The sequence below is a fragment of the Nicotiana attenuata genome, unplaced genomic scaffold (assembly GCF_001879085.1).
Source record: "Nicotiana attenuata strain UT unplaced genomic scaffold, NIATTr2, whole genome shotgun sequence".
Taxonomy (NCBI): Eukaryota; Viridiplantae; Streptophyta; class Magnoliopsida; order Solanales; family Solanaceae; genus Nicotiana; species Nicotiana attenuata.
The window spans coordinates 1,615,101-1,632,017 of NW_017670254.1; the positions used below are offsets into that span (position 1 = coordinate 1,615,101).

The 16,917-nt window shown below is 38.7% G+C and overlaps 2 protein-coding genes across 2 annotated transcripts in view; one reads left to right on the forward strand and one right to left on the reverse strand.

Annotated features, from left to right (window-relative positions):
• Positions 1–2,211, reverse strand: part of LOC109236762 (tobamovirus multiplication protein 3) — an 8,954-nt gene extending 6,743 nt beyond the window's left edge. The window contains exons 1-5 of the mRNA XM_019402979.1: positions 1,843–2,211; positions 892–982; positions 685–737; positions 502–594; positions 354–425 (exon numbers count right to left, since the gene is read on the reverse strand). Of these exons, the coding sequence (XP_019258524.1) occupies positions 354–425; positions 502–594; positions 685–737; positions 892–982; positions 1,843–2,010 (477 nt within the window). The 5' untranslated portion in view covers positions 2,011–2,211. The remainder of the gene's footprint in view (positions 1–353; positions 426–501; positions 595–684; positions 738–891; positions 983–1,842) is intronic.
• Positions 2,212–3,224: 1,013 nt separating this feature from the next.
• Positions 3,225–4,234, forward strand: LOC109236750. Its single transcript, XM_019402964.1, has 3 exons — positions 3,225–3,561; positions 3,747–4,052; positions 4,167–4,234. Exons 1-3 carry the CDS (start codon positions 3,225–3,227, stop codon positions 4,232–4,234), a joined length of 711 nt encoding a protein of 236 aa, XP_019258509.1.
• The last annotated feature ends 12,683 nt before the right edge of the window (positions 4,235–16,917 follow it).

Below are 16,917 nucleotides of genomic sequence, written 5' to 3' on the forward strand. Positions count from 1 at the left end.
ATTGGCAAATCTTGTCTTGCCCATCTATTCATTTCTCTTTTTGAGAAATAGTATTTACACACTATGTAGACCAACAATAAACAATATGTTTTAAAATCAAGAAATGACAAAGAAATATTGGATAAAATTAAGTCAATAAAAAGAATACACAAAGGCAAAGAATGAAGATCTGTAAATTAAGAAAATCAGTGATAGTATGAAACCTGATTTTCTTTTTTGTATATAAATATAGTGATGTCCAAACTCCCAGACCAGAGTTTATTTATAGACAGCACCAAATAAGTTGATGCTCTTACAAGAAAGTAATACTGTTTATTCAACAAAAAATAATTGCATAACTATCACATAATTACCTGGATAGCATAAACCACTCCATTAATTGTGAAGAAACTAGGTCTAAGCCCATCCGTGGATACGGCACGTGCCTGTCACGGGAAAGAGAGATATATAAACCTCGACAAGAGAATAATCTGCACAGATTGAGACAGAGACCACAAGAACCTGGTAGTATATCTCAGCCCAGAATAACACTAGCAGGGCATAAGTTGTGAAGAATGCAAGACTTGGCATATCAAGCAAAATATGTTGGACAATCTGCCAAAATGTAGCATACAACGTTACGAACTGAAAGGAGCGCACAGACAAAGACATCAAACGGACATCAAGATAGTTGTGGTGCCTAACCTCGGGGTGAAATTTCTGAACATCCCGCCGAAATGCAAAAACTAGCGAGCGAACTGCAAAAGAATATGAAGGGAGACAATTAAATAACAAAGCCAACAATCAAAACAAAGAGTAGCGTATAGGACTAATCATTTGAAAAACATGGGTAATGAAACTCCCCATTAGGATCTTAAAGGGGAGAAAATTAGAATAAGGAAAGATACCGACCCCCATTCACCAAGAAATTGAGAAAGTGGAAGACTTTTTGAGTGGTCCAACCATATTCAGGAACTCTCATTTGAATGCGAATTAATTGAACCTGAAATTGCCAAGTTGGAACGTCAGAAAAAAATTCCACAGCAGCAGATAAACTTATGTATTTGCGCCAGCGAGAACAGTTGTTGAGAGCAACAACTGATTAACAATATAATTATTTGATGTGCGCGGACACACATATGACCTTAAACTTTAAATAAGTATACCAAAATCAATCAATGAGACACAGACAAAACCAACTTGGTGAAGCTTCAAATATCAAACTACAAATGTGCCCCTCTTTTTCCCACACGTAAACAAATTAGTGAGAAATTAAAACAGTTTTAACTTTAACCAAAAATATACATACATATTATAAGTGCAGATTTCCCTGGTTCACCTGACCTCCTCATAATTTGCCATGATTAAATGACCAGCGTGAACTCCAATCCACCCACCCACCCAAAAAAAAAACTAAAAACAATCAAAAACTTTCAGGGAGAAAAACCATGCAATCATTTATTAAACGTTTTACCTAACTTTCCTTTTCCGTTTCAAATTTTGTTTTAATATCTATCAAGTTTCCATATTTGTTGCAAGTGCCGCCAAACACAAGTCAAATATGCCTCAAATTTGAAAGTTTCATAGAGCTCTCGTGTAATTTCATTCCCTTGACATTCCGATTGATTTCTGAAGTTACACGATGCACAGAAGATTCAATTCAAAACTCACAATAACGAGGTCTAGTAAATTACCACCTAATAGACAAGCAAACACGAAACAATTATCAGATTTTTCATAAATCTGCGAATTGCGATACATATGTGTGTATGCGTGTGCGCGAGCTTACTTACCAAATAACATCCAATTTACATTCAGAAAATTCAGAATTTCAAAAAGCAGAGGGGGGAAAGAGAGAAATACAAGAGCAACGGCGGAGACAATGCCGTAGAGGATAGCGAGGACGTGGAATATACGGTCTTGCCAAGCTCGAGATCTGTTCACCTCTTCCCACCAACTAATTGCCTCATTCTTCAGGTGGTACGCCACCGCCGCCGCCGACGGGCCTACCACCATCTCTGCCCGTCCCATCGCCGGAGATTCCAAAATTCAAATCAAATCAGACTCCTATTTGTTTCCTTTTGGTACCCGAATTATTTTTTTCGTTTCCTTTTTTGCTTAAATCTTGTGTTCCACTTTCTTTTCTTTTTTTTTCTTTTTTTTTAACGGCCGGCTAGGAAGGAGAGGTATAAATGTGCTTTACAGCCACGTATTCTTATCCTTGTCGGATTCCAAATACAATCAGGTGTGATGGTGTTATTCAGGGCCCAGGGGTAATATTGTCATATATGTACAAATCCTTAATGCATTAAGAAACTGAATGGACGATTAACCGTCATAGCCGGTGATTCTTTCCCGCTTGTTTTAGACAAATTACACGTGGGCTGACGATGGAGATCGGTGTACTTTTCGTTTCGAATCTCCATTCAGTTTACCTTCTTTACCTCGTTACATGTTCTTATCGCAAACGATTTAGGAATTGTAATACAATTTTCCTGGTGGCTATAAACTAATACATGTTATAAATGTATTATATTATGGATGTTCATTTATTATTTCGTTGTAAATGAGTTTTTTGAAAAAGTTTATTTATATAGAACTTCGCCGTAAATATGTTTATCTATTTAGTACTCTATTGAAAATAAGTCCCGTGAAGAAGCTTATCACTTCGGTACTCGGTTATGGATAAATATTACCCACGATAGAAGATTATCCATACTGGATACAATAATCTTATCCTTTCGATATTTTGTTATGGATAAACATTACCCCTCGTAGAAGATTATCCATACCGGGTGCAATAAGCTTATCCTTTCGATACTCCGTTATGGATAACCATTACCCCCGGTAGAAGATTTTCCATACCTAGTACAATAAGCTTATCCTTTCGATACTCCGTTATGGATAAACATTACCCCCAGTAGAAGATTATCCATACCGGGTACAATAAGTTTATCCTTTCGATACTCTGTTATGGATAAACATTACCCCCAGTTGAAGATTATCTATATCTGGTACAGTAGCAGCTTACACATCAGCTTCCTTTCTTCTATAAATAGAGGAGATTTCAGTTTATTATGTACATCAGTTTGAAAGTTGAATAATATATCAATTTCTCTCTATACTTGTCTTCAGTTTATTTACTTTACAGTCGTTATTTTATAACACATTATCGGCACGAGACTCTGCCATCTCGAGCAAATACTTTGAAAGTATCAGAGGTACGAACTTTCTTTTTCTAAATAATGTCAAATCTCTCTAAACTTGAATTTGTAGCCCTGAATATATCGGGCAAAAGCTACATGTCTTGGGTGCTTGATGCTGAAATTTATCTTGATGCGATGGGTCTGGCAGATACCATCAAGGATAAAAATCAAGCATCAAACCAAGACTGTTCCAAAGCAATGATATTCCTACGCCATCACCTTGATGAGGACCTGAAAATAGAATATCTTACTGTTAAAAATCCAGTCATACTGTGGAATAATTTGAAAGATAGATATGACCACGTGAAGATGGTCGTTCTTCTACAGGCACGTTATTCTTGGACTCATCTAAGGCTACAAGATTTTAAATCTATCAGTGAGTATAATTCTGCTATGTTCAGAATTATTTCCCAATTGAAATTATGTGGTGATAATATTACTGATCATGATATGTTGGAGAAAACTTTCACCACTTTTCATGCCTCGAATATGCTCCTGCAACAGCAATATCGAGGATGGGATTCAAAAAGTATTCTGAACTTATCTCACATCTTCTTGTAGCCGAGCAATATAATGGGCTATTAATGAAAAACCATGAAAACCGACCTACTGGTTCATGTCCATCCCCTAAAGTGAATGAGATGAACTTCCACCAAGCTAAGCGTGGAAGAGGTCGTGGCTCCAGTCGTGGTCATGGCCATGGTTGGGGAAGAAACTTTAATCATGGTAATAATAATGCACCAAAGAACCCTCCTCACCACCAGCAGTGGAAAAGGAAGGAACAAAAGCATGAAGCGGTGCAAGCACCAAATGCAGAAAATGCATGCTATAGATGTGGAGGAAAAGGGCAATGGTCACATACTTGTCGTACGCCAAAGCACCTGGTTGAGCTTTATCAAGCCTCCCTAAAGAAGGCAGAGAAAAATGCTGAAGCAAATTTTATTTTTGAAGATAATTTAGACTTCATGCATTTGGATGTAGCTGATCCTTTTGCACTCCCAGAAGGAGAAACAAGGCATGTGATCGTTGGTGAATCTGTAGAAATGTAAATATTTTAATTTTTGTTGTTTGTAATAGATAGTATGGTGATGTAATTGTTGTACATAAATAAAAGTTATGATTTGATAATGATGTTTACTATAATATTTTATTTATGTCATTTTGAAGAATATGGATAACATTATTAGATCAACTTAAACTCTAGCAGAGTTTGCAAGAAATATACAACCACCAGAAGTGGTTATATTTCGTATATATCATTGTAACTAAATTTTGTTAACCACCAGAAGTGATATATGCCTATGATCACCAGAAGTGATAATTTAGGCTTTCTATGGTTACAATCGAAGATAAGCTACATAAATATTCTCTATATTAAATGCACGCCTCGATTTGCTCCTGAAGTAGTAAATATTTTAAAAGAGGTTGAAGCATCACAATTTGATGTGATTAATACGCATTCAGATAATTATGTTCGATTTCCTGAAGGATGAGAACTTTTGATAATATTAATTCATCCCCTGAAGTGAATGTGACAATATTAATAAATCTCGTAAATATGAACGCGCTCTTGCTGTAAATATATTACAATTCACCTCCAGAAGAGGTAATATAATTGAGAGAATATATACTCAATATTTCGTATTTTAAATTTGCTCCTAAAGAAGTAACATAATTGAAATTGCCTCCTGAATTAGGAAAATATTAAGAAGAAGAGTTTTCTTATGCTTAAACAATTGTTTTACATTGTTTATTTGATTGTGATTTTCTCTCATGACACCAGAAGTGTCTGAGCAATATTTGATAGTACAAAATGTATCAACAACTCCTGAAGAGCTAACTATTTGTCTAGAAGACACATGACACCGGTAGTGTCCGATAAATATTAGATTTGTGGATAATAAATGAAGGCTCTCGAAGAGCTTATATACAAATATGTCATTCATATTATATGATTATGGTCAAAACATATTGTAGTAAACCTGAAGTTTACTAATACAAATGACTATCATATTGAGACTATAAATGATTGGAAGATTGAAAATCTTCATATTTTCACAATCATAGGGCGTAAAATTACATGTATGTGAGAAGTTACCCGCCCTATTCTTCAATTTATATTATATCATGTATCACAGTAAATTAGAAGTTTACTTATGCAAAAGAAGTCACGGTAAATCAGAAGTTTACTAAGAGATAGCACATGCCATGATAAACTTGAAGTTTTAATTTGCCATTTTTAAATGAGCTATTTGAGAATTCAGATAAGCATATACTGAAGAACTAGAAGATTCTTCAAGAATTCTCATGTGTTGCTTGTTCTCATAATAAATTGATATACCAGCTAAAGTTGGGACTAAGGCCTCTGATTCTGAAATATATAAAAGGTGAATATGGGCCCATTCACCTATCATGTGAACCACTTATAGATGCATATATAAGATGGTTACATGTATGTTTATTATCAACCTGCAGTTTGGCATTTGAAATTGCTTTTCTCACTTAAGAGCATAATTTTGAGATTATGAAATCAAGACAATTCATCTTGATAATACTGGTTTATATACAAGCTAGTTTAGCAGCGAATAGCTCCTATTATTGGCTAAACTATTATTTATGAGAACAAAGCTTCATGTGTTGGTCTAGGATTTTCTAAATTGCATATAGCAGCACTTGTATGCATCAGACCAACAATATATGATAAGTCCTCCCATCACAATTGGTTTAGGATCAGAAACCGAATATTTTACTATCTTTTGATGTGTGGTATATGATTAATTTCTCTACCATAATGCACAAAGATATGTTTCCCAAAGAAGATTGGGGATATGAGTTAGTTTTTCTAACATATGGGGATGGAATAAACAGCTGGAAAATATGTTATATGAATCGAATTATCATTAATATGATCCTCACTTGGAAGATAATTCAAGTCAAATGCCAGAAGCATTTGCTGATCCAAAATTATATATCATATTACAACTGCAAATGCTCCTATTAAAATTAAAGTCCCTGAGGATAAAATTTACTACACGCATAAAGCGTAGTAAATCGATCGGTTCCAAAGGTAACAATCTTTGAAAAATGATAGGAGCAAATGATCAAAAATGATCATAATGAGGAGGAAATGAGCTCTAGAAGAGCCCACGACATAACATTTCATGAAACTCCAGAAAAAATTCAGGTACCTGAAAATAAAGAAAGTGATGAGATCTCAACAAGTTATTTCGCTTAGGAACTGATACAAAATGATCGTCAACGATATATTTAATACAATATAGTGCACAATATTGTAAAAGATTGTGAGGATCGGACATGTAGTCCAGTCGTCCAGACACATGATATCATGCCATTTAAATGCAAGTCAACCTATATGACTCATTTGATTGAATCTATATGAAGATCCCTAAAGGGTTTAAAATACTTGAAGCATATAATTTAAAGTCTTGATAAATGTACTCGATCAAATTATAAAGATCTTTGTACGGTTTAAATCAATCTGGGCGCATGTAATATAATCGCCTCAATGAATATTTGCTGAAAGAAAGTTACATAAATAATGTTATTTGTCCATGTATTTTTACAAAGAAAATGTCATCAGAATTTGTTACACTTGTTGTTTATGTTGATGACATAAATCTTGCTGGAACTCCAGAAGAGCTCCAAAAGGCAATTGAATATCTTAAGAAAGAATTTGAGATGAAAGATCTTGAAAAAAATAAAAATTTGTCTTGCTCTGCAAATTGAATATTTAGCAGACGAGATCTTTATCCATCAATTTGCCTATACAGAAAGGGTCTTTAAACGCTTTTACATGGATAAAGTGCACCCATTAACTACACCAATGGGTGTTTGATCACTTGAAGTGAATAAGGATCCGTTTCGACCTCCAGAAGAGGATGAGGAACTCCTTGGTCCTGAAATACTCTATCTCAGTGCAATTGTTATGCACTTATGTATCTTGCTAATGCTAACAAAGGTGGTGCAGATCGTATTGGTTATGCAGATACAAGATTAGAATGCAGAGACTCAAATATTTGAAATAAGGTTTTCTTAATTAATAAGGTTTTCTTCTGAAAATTTGATTGGATACAAATATAAATAATATGCAAAAGAAAGAATTGACGTATAGATAATGTAACGTCACATCTTTGAAATCTTGATCGATCTGTGCCATTTGCTCCATTAGTTAGGCGTTTCAATAACTTGTGCAGGTCCATGGTTCGAGCCCCAACCCCATATGCGTTTCTATTGATTTTTAGGTTTTAGAGCTTTAGTAATTGAAAAATAATAGGGAGCTGCAATGTAGTTCCCCACAAAATTTTCTCTATTTATTTCGTCCTCGTTCGGGATTTTGGTTTTCAAGGAAGGCCTGAGGGGCCAGGCCAACAGATTTCCCCAGGACCTTGATTTTTTCATTCTTAACCCCCCAAGGAGCTAAAGTTTCATCTTTTCAAGGAGATATGAAGCCAAAATCATTCCCCAACGCCCAAGATGAGTCTTTAACGCGATTATAGTTAGATTATTAATCCCAAAATAGATTCTAACAAGATTTCATCTTGAAATCCTTAAATCATCTTCAAGAACTCAATAGGTAAAGAACTAGGGTTTCTTCAAGAAGGTAATTTATGTTACTTCTACTATTAAATTATAATCTTTATATTTATAATATATTATGACTATGGAATGCACGATCGATGGAGTTTAAGGGTAGAAGTAACTATAAGCAAAAAAATGAAAAAATGAGACTTTGATGGAAGAATTGGGTTGAATGAATAGTTTAGATTAACGGGATTAACCACTTAAATTGTAGATTTCAATGAGTTGGCTACGCAAGATTATTAAGGAATTGCCGGAAAATTGTTTCAGGGCGAATTAAGGTTTCTTCCCTAAGTCAAGGGCAAGATTAGAATGTGCATAGTATATTGTTTGTTTGCTTGCCTTATTTTCAGAATAAACTATATATGTATACAAGCAAAAACCTCCAAGATAGAGAAAGATTAACTAGTATGACTTGTTGCAATTATTTTTGTATTTGAAGTTATTTGTAATGCTCAAACCCTCAGTTCAGATTTAAAACAAAAAATGATTAGTTTCTTGATGTATTGTGATGACTTGTTTACGTGCAATTGCGTGTACTGCTCAGACTTCTAGTTCAGGTTTAGAAAGAGAAAATGGTCTAGCGGACATTCTATCTACGAGGACCTAGGGTGCGTGAGTTGGTCTAGTGGACTTTTTATCCACGAGGGCATAGTGTGCGTGAGTTGGTATAGTAGACATTTTATCCACGAAGCCCTAGTGTATTCAGATACAGATTTAGAAATGTAGAAGTAGCCAACTTTCTGAGCATGAAAGCCACAGTGGCCAGGGCAAGCTACCCCTGCTTGTAGGTGCTAACGCGCTAAGATAGGCTGAGATTGAGCTACTTGATGGTCTAATATATGGTTTGAGTTGAGTAAGCATAGTTAGAGGCCCTACTAATGCACCATATAAGAATTGGGCTTGATTGAGCCACTCTATGGCCCTACATATGGGTTGAACTTGAGTGAGCATAATCAGAGGCCTTACAATCGTGTTTTTCACGACCCAATTTCATTTTAGGCCATGATGGCGCCCAACACCGTTGTTAGGCAAGCCAATACTGATCAAACTAGTGGTTTCCCATTTAAATAAATTACTAAGTGGATAACATGTCCTCACTTGTTAAAAAGATTTAGAGATTTGCAAACATAACATAATTAAACGGAAGCAAGTGAGTACAAATCAAAATCATGTAAACAAATCCAAAATCATAAGTCTACTAGTGTGTGTGCCAAGACCTAGTGTCACAAGCATGTGGGCATTCTAGTAGAATATACAAAAGAATACTAATCTAGTGTTTGAAAGGAAATAGACAGAAAAATATAACATAAAGAAGACTCCAGCTGCTGCAGAACGGCTCAGAAGGCAGCTCACCTTAAAGTCTCGAAATGGGGATCAAATCTGCGCTCCGGACTTGTGACCAGATGCACCTGCCTCAAATCTTGTACAATTAAGTACAAAAGTGTAGCGTGAGTACATAAAAATATGTACCCAGTAAGTATCTAGTCTAACCTCGAAGAAGTAGTGACGAGGAGTCGACTCCAACACTTACTAAGGGCCAACAATATAATAATATGAAACTCTAATTAAGCCTGATATATAGATATAACAATAAAACTCAGAACAAGAAATTACTGAAAAATTCTTTCATCATATTTAAGAACCCAAAACACTTCCTTCATTAAAACAAATGATCTCTCAAATAATGAATTTATACAAGTTATAAAAAGGGCTTCTAGTTCAATTATCACACACAAATTCCACCGAGGATGTACGGCCTGATCCAACATAAATGTAAATTGTGCACTGCTGAGGGTCGAACGGCCCGAACCATAGATGCATTTAATTACCCCGCTCGCGAATCATACATGCGATACGGTCAAATATAAATTTATCATTAAATCATAATCCTTTCTTGATTCTTTTCAAAATAAAGACAATTCAACTTGAAGCTTTTAAATCTTTGGAAATCCTCAACTTAATTCCATTTGTTATAATTAACAAATATAATCAAATAACGGTGTCCACAAAGCATGATTTAAACCTAAAATTACCCGGACATAAACAGGAATAGTAGCTATGTACGAACTCTCGTCACTTCGTGCGTACGTAGCCCCCACAAAAAAAGAGACGTACCTCATCTCAAGGCCTACTTTCCGGTCTAAGATTATGCCCAAATCCTCAATTCGGTGCCGAACAATCCAAAACTATTCAAATAGTGTGAAAACTAATCAATATAGGTTTAAAAGTTCATATCCCAACTATTAAAATAATTTCCCAACTCTAAATGCAAGATTCCTAAAATTCATACCCAGGCCCACGTGCCCGGATTCCGGAAATTTTCTAAGAAAGTTTTTACCCATAACCTTAGAAACATAAATATATGATTTTCACTAAGTTCCATAACCATTTTCGTGGTAAAGTCCCATTTTTATCAAAAACCTAGGTTTTCATCTAAATCCATAATTTTCACTAATCTACATGTTATAATCTACCCATAAACTATGTATTAAACTCACATTAGGTAGAAATTACTTACCTCAGAAAGCTAGGTCGAAATCCCCTCCTTAAGAGCTCTCAATTCTCCCAAGAGTGCAATAGATGACCGCAAAAATGTCTAAGTCCCGTTTTTAAAACTCACTGCCCAGCTGCCTCCTTCATCACGAACGCGGAAGGGGCCTCGCGTTCGCGAAGGCAAACGGACCAGGCCCCCTGGAGACACTACATCGCAAACGCGACCAAGGCATCGCGAAAGTGAAGGCTGGCTTGGCGTACCCTTCGCGAACGCGAGGGCTACTTCGCGAACGCGAAAAATAAATCAGCGGCCCAGCCCAGCCCAGGCTCCTCTACACGAACGTGAGTCGCCTCACGCGAACGCGAAGGTCACCGGCCCCAGACCTTCGCGAACGTGGACAAGCTATCGCGAATGCGTAGCACAAATTTCTCCCAGTCCCAATCCCTTCTACGGGAACGAGAGGGTCCCTCCACATTCGCGGAGAAGGAAACCAGAACTGGGATTTCTGGTTTCTATATTTTGCTCTAAGGGGTGCGAAACTTACCCGAGCCACTCGGGACCCCGTCCAAAGGCACCAACAAGTCTGTAAACATGATACAGACCTGCTCGAACCCTTGAAATGCAAAATTCAACAACGAAACGACGAATCACACCCCAAAACCAAATTGAATCAAACTTTGAACTTCAAGTTTTCCAAATTTCTCGGAATGCGGCAAATCATACTTAGACTACTTGAAATGATACCAAATTTTGAGTGCAAGTCTTAAATGATATCATGGAACTATTCCTGATCTCGGAATTCTGTTCGGACCTCGATATCACCAAAATCCGCTCAAAACCAAATTTAAAGAACTTCAAAATCCTTCAAGAACCAACTTTCACTTTTAGGCACCAAAACGCTCCCGGGTCATCCAAAAGCCGATCCGAACATACGCCCAAGTCCGAAATCATCATACAAACTTATTCGAACCGTCAAATCCCGATTCCGAGGTTGTTTACTCAAAATGTTGACCGAAGTCCAACTTGGCGTTTTAAGCCAACCTTAAGGAACCAAGTGTTGCGATTTCAACCCGAACTCTTCAAAATCCCGAACTAACCATCCCCGTATGTCATAAATCAGCAAAAGCAAGTGCGGGAAGTCTTATTTATGGGAACGGGGTTCTAGAAAGCAAAATGACCGGTTGGCTCGTTACATTCTCCACCTCTTAAACAAACGTTCGTCCTCGAACGAGTTTAGATTCATACCTGAAGTGCTAAATAAGTGTGGATATCTCCTCCGCATGTCCTCCTCGGACTCCCAGGTCGCCTCCTCTACTGGTTGGCCCCTACACTGAACCTTTACCGCGGAAATTCTCTTGGACCTCAACTAGTGATCCTATCTGGTAATAATGGCAACTGGCTCCTCCTCATAACCCAAGCTCTCATCTAGCTGAATTGTGCTGAAGTCTAACACATGTGACAAGTCGGCGTGATACCTCCGGAGCATAGACACGTGAAACACCGGATGAACCCGTGATAGGCTAGGAGGTAAAGAAAGCTCATAAACAACCTCCCCAACTCGCCTCAACAACTCAAATGGGCCTATAAACCTTGGGCTTAACTTGCCCTTCTTTCCTAATCTCATAATCCTCTTCATCGGCGAGACTTTCAAGAGAACCTTCTCGCCTACCATAAATCACACATCACGCGCCTTCTGATCCGTGTAACTCTTCTATCTGGGTTGTGCTGTGCGAAGTCGTCCCTGAATCAACTTTACCTTTTTCAAGGCATCCTTTACCAAATCAGTACCATATAACTTAGCCTCGCCGGGCTCAAACCACCCGATGGGAGAACGACATCGCCGACCGTATAAAGCCTCAAATGGAGCCATCTCGATGCATACTCAACTATGTCTTTCTTCATCCGTCGCCACCAATAATGTTGCCTTAGGTCACGATACATCTTCGTAGAACTTAGATGAATGGAATACCGAGAACTGTGTGCCTCCTCTAGAATCTTCCCTCTCAAGCCATCGACATTAGGAAGACATAGGCGACACTGGAGTCGCAGAACACCATCCTCGCTGATAGAAACCTCCTTGGCACCACCCTGTAGTGCCGTCTCTCTGAGAACTGCCAAGTGCAGATCATCAAACTATCGAGCCTTGATCTGCTCCAATAGTGAAGACTGGGCAACAACACATGCAAGAACTCGACTGGGCTCTAAAATATCCAACCTCACAAGCCTGTTAGCCAAGGACTGAATGTCCAAAGCTAGTGGCCTCTCTCCTGCTGAAATAAACGCCAAGCTACCCATACTCTATGCCTTCCTGCTCAAAGCATCCGCGACTACATTCACCTTTTCGGTATAATAAAGAATAGTGATGTCATAGTCCTTCAGTAACTCAAGCGATATGCGCTGCCTCAAATTGAGATCCCTTTTCTTGAACAAATGCTGTAAGCTACGATGATCGGTGTAAACCTTACATGACACCCCATGAAGATAATGCCTCCAGATCTTAAGAGCATGAACAATCACTGCTAACTCTAGATCGTGCATAGGGTAATTCTTCTAATGGATCTTCAGCTGACGCGAAGCATATGCAATAACTCGCCCCTCCTGCATCAATACACAACCCAAGCCAACGCGCGCAGTGTCGCAATACACCGTATATATCCCCGAACTGGAAGGCAACACTAGAACTGGTGTTATAGTCAAAGCTATCTTGAGCTTCTGAAAGCTCGCGTCATAATCATCGGACCAATGGAATGGAGCACCCTTTTGGGTTAATCTAGTCAGAGGTGCTGCAATGGATGAAAAACCCTGCACAAACCGACGATAATAACCTGCTAACCCCAGGAAACTCTTGATCTCAGTCACCGAAGTGGGACGAGGCCAACTCTGAACTGCCTCAATCTTCTTGGGATCCACCTTAATACCCTCTCCTGATACAACATGCCTCAAGAATGCCATAGACTCTAGCCAAAACTCACACTTGGAAAACTTAGAATATAGCTTCTATTCTCGCAATGTCCAAAGCACCACTCTCAAATGTTGCTCGTGCTCCCCCAGGCTACGTGAGTAAATCAAGATGTCATAAATGAAGACAATAACAAAGGAACCAATATAAGGCCTGAACACCCGGATCATCAAATCCATAAACGCCGATGGGGCATTAGTCAAGCCGAAGAACATCGCTAGAAACTCATAATGGCCATATCTAGTACGGAAGGCAGTCTTCGGAACATCTGAGTCCCGAATCATCAACTGATGGTACCCCGATCACAAGTCAATCTTAGAAAACACCCTAGCACCTTGCAACTGGTCAAACAAATCATCAATACGCAGCAACGGGTACTTGTTCTTGATGGTAACTTTGTTCAACTGGCGGTAATCAATGCACACCGCATAGTCCCAGCTTTCTTCTCACAAATAGCACTGGTGCACCCCAAGGTGATATACTTGGCCTGACGAACCCCTTTGCTAACAACTCCTCAAGCCGCTCTGTCAACTCCTTCAACTCTTTCAGAGCCATATGGTACGGTGGGATAGATATAGGCTAGGTACCTGGATCCAAATCAATACAGAAAATCAATATCACGATCTGGTGGCATGCCTGGAAGGTCAGAAGGAAAAACATCGGCAAATTCGCGAACTACTGGCACTGAAGTAATCATCGAGCTAGATAAGCTAAACAACCCTTCTCGACCATATGTCGAGCCTTCAGAAAAAGAGATGACCCGACTAGCTGTACTAACAGAGGAACCCTTCCATTCCAATCTTGGTAACTCTGGCATCGCTAAAGTAACAGTCTTGGCATGACAATCAAGGATAGCGTGATATGGGGATAACCAGTCCATGCCCAGGATGACCTCAAAGTCGGTCATATCAAGTAATAGAAGGTCCGCTCTAGTCTCGTAACCACAAAATATGACCACACAGGACCGATAGATCCGATCCACAACTACAGAATTGCCTACAGGAGTGGACACATAAATAGGAGTTCCCAAGGACTCACGAGGAATATCCAGGAAATGAGCAAACAGAGATGATACATATGAATAGGTAGATCCTGGATCAACTAACACCGAAGCATCCCTACCGCAGACAGAAATAATACCTGTGATCACGGCATCTGAGGCCACTGCATCTGGTCTGGCCAGAAAAGCATAGAATCTAACTGGAGCGCCGTCGGGCTGGCCTCCACCTGGCTGAACAATAGCTGGCTGACCTCCCCCTGCCTGACCTCCACCTCTAGAACGGCCCCTACCAGCATGTCCCCCACCTCTGGGTAGTCGAACGGCTAGTGCTGCAATCATGGGCTGATGACCCTACTGTACTGCCTTGCCTCGAAATCTGGGACAGGTTCTCTTTATGTGACCCGGATCTCCACACTCATAACAACCTCTCGGTACCATAGACTGATGCCCCAAAGTCTGACCCTGATGGCCTGAATACTCACTAGAAAACCCTGAATGGCTGGTGGGCGGTATGAACTCTCTGGCATGGCACTGGAATAACTCTGATGAGCTGGTGGGCAATAAGAACTCTCTGGCATGGCACTGAAATAGGGTCACGCTGGAGCACCCCGAGGAGGTGGTGGTGTTGGATATGTGGGCCTGCTAGGCTGACCCCTCCCAAACTGACCTCTGCCCCTAGCGAGGGCACCTCTAAACTCTCTAGAGAATCGGGTCCTCTTGTCCTGCTGCATCTGCTCTCTACCCCTCTAGCGGTACCCCACAATCCTCTGAGCAATCTCCTCCACTACCTGATAATCAGTACCCATCTCAACCTCCCGGGTCGTACTAGCCCGAATACTGAGGTGCAACCCCGCAACAAATCTCTGCACTCTCTCTGCGTCCGTAGGAAATATCTTAAGTGCATGGCGAGACAACTCAGAAAATCTCGCCTCATAATCAGTCACTGACATCTGACCCTGCTCAAGCTGCTCAAACTGACACGAAACTCTTCTTTTTAGGAGGGTGGAATATACCTATCCAAGAAATGCCGCGTAAACTGGTCCCTGTTGATACCCAATTTTCCCCTCATATTTTTAAAAATACATATATACTTCCAAAATGGTGCATATGCATCATCGCTTGATTTTTAGACATATACAAGCATTTCTTCATAATTTTCTATAATTTAAAGGGGTTTTAAATCAATTTATTCCTACATTTTACTATATAAATATTCATTAATTCCATCACAAATTATTTTATAATGATCATTTACATCCATATTAGGTTATAAACATTTTAGTGCGTTTTTTATAATTACATTTGCATCATTTAGGCTAAATTGCACATCTTTGCAATAATAGCCCATATTAACGTATAGTTACATTATTTATGCATAAAATGACTTTTTATATTTTTATAATGTTAAGTAATTACTATTAATCATTCTAGTGCACAAATGATATTTTGATATTTATTAATCACTTTTATAAATTATTTATTTATTTATTAAATATTAGGTGTTTAAAAACTAGCCCTAAATTACTCCTACTTTCGGACCTAAAATTACGCAATACACAAGCCCCTTAGCCCATTTACACCAACCCAAATCTTAAGCCCAACACTTAAGCCCAATCCATAACCCCCTAACTCAGTCCGGAACCGACCCAACCTTGCCTAAATATGATCAACGACTCATAAAAAACCCGCCTTTTCCTAATATCCCCATCTCCAAACCCTAGAGACCATTATCCCAGCCCCGCCACCCTTGAATTCTCTTGAACCTTCTCCCCTCCTCCGTAAACCCTAGCGTCATCACCCCCTAATCTCTCCGATTCCAACCCCATAATGGAATCAATCGTTGATTCCTTACCTTATTTGGCTCCTCCTCCTTACCGGCTACCCATTTATGGTGTTACATAATTTCTTGCCTAACATGGCAAGCAGATCTCTCCTATTGTGAACCAAATCTGGTTCAGATCTTTGCTTCTTTCCATCTATGTTCATTCTTCGTCTCTTTATGGCATGAATCTCTAAGATTTTCTTTATCCTTTATTTACCCTAAAGCTAGGGTTTAGATCTTTTAAGATCTGTTAAGATTTTGTTCTTATTTTTGTTAAAAAATCTTATTTCTTTTTCCGTATGTCTATCTATGAATATTTTTGCGATTTTTCGTCAAAAGCTTCTGCCTAATTTACTCGCCCTGATATTAGGGCCCAAATCTTTTCAAATATCTGTTATGGATCTGTTCTTTGTTAAGTTCCTTCTTTGATATCCATCTATGTGCATTTTTAGTGATTTTTGTTAAAGTTTTCTGATCAATCTCATTTGCCCTAAAATCAGGGCTCAAATCTTTTAAGATCTGTTCTGGTTCTATTTTTGGTTGAATATCTTCTTTAATGTTCCGTATACATGTCTATGTGCATGCTATTGTGACTCTATTCGCCCAGAATTAGGGCTCGAATCTTTTCTAATCTATTATGATTCCTTAATTCTGAGTATTTTCTCTTCAACGTTCTCATATATCTACGTGCATCTGTGTTATTCCTTTGGTTGTTTTTGACTATTTTACTTACCCTAAAATTAGGGTTTCGATTCTTTATTTCCCTGCTGATTCTGTCTATCTATGACTCTTGCCTTAATTATTACCTAAGAATCTTTTATTCCCAGACCTGTTTTGATTACTGTGACTACACGT

Coding starts and splice junctions, on each gene's coding strand:
- LOC109236750 (XM_019402964.1), top strand. CDS start 3,225: ATGTCAAATCTCTCTAAACTTGAATTTGTAGCCCTGAATATATCGGGC. Junction 3,562..3,746: donor ACAAGATTTTAAATCTATCA/GTGAGTATAATT, acceptor ATCTTCTTGTAG/CCGAGCAATATAATGGGCTA. Junction 4,053..4,166: donor GCAATGGTCACATACTTGTC/GTACGCCAAAGC, acceptor ATTTGGATGTAG/CTGATCCTTTTGCACTCCCA.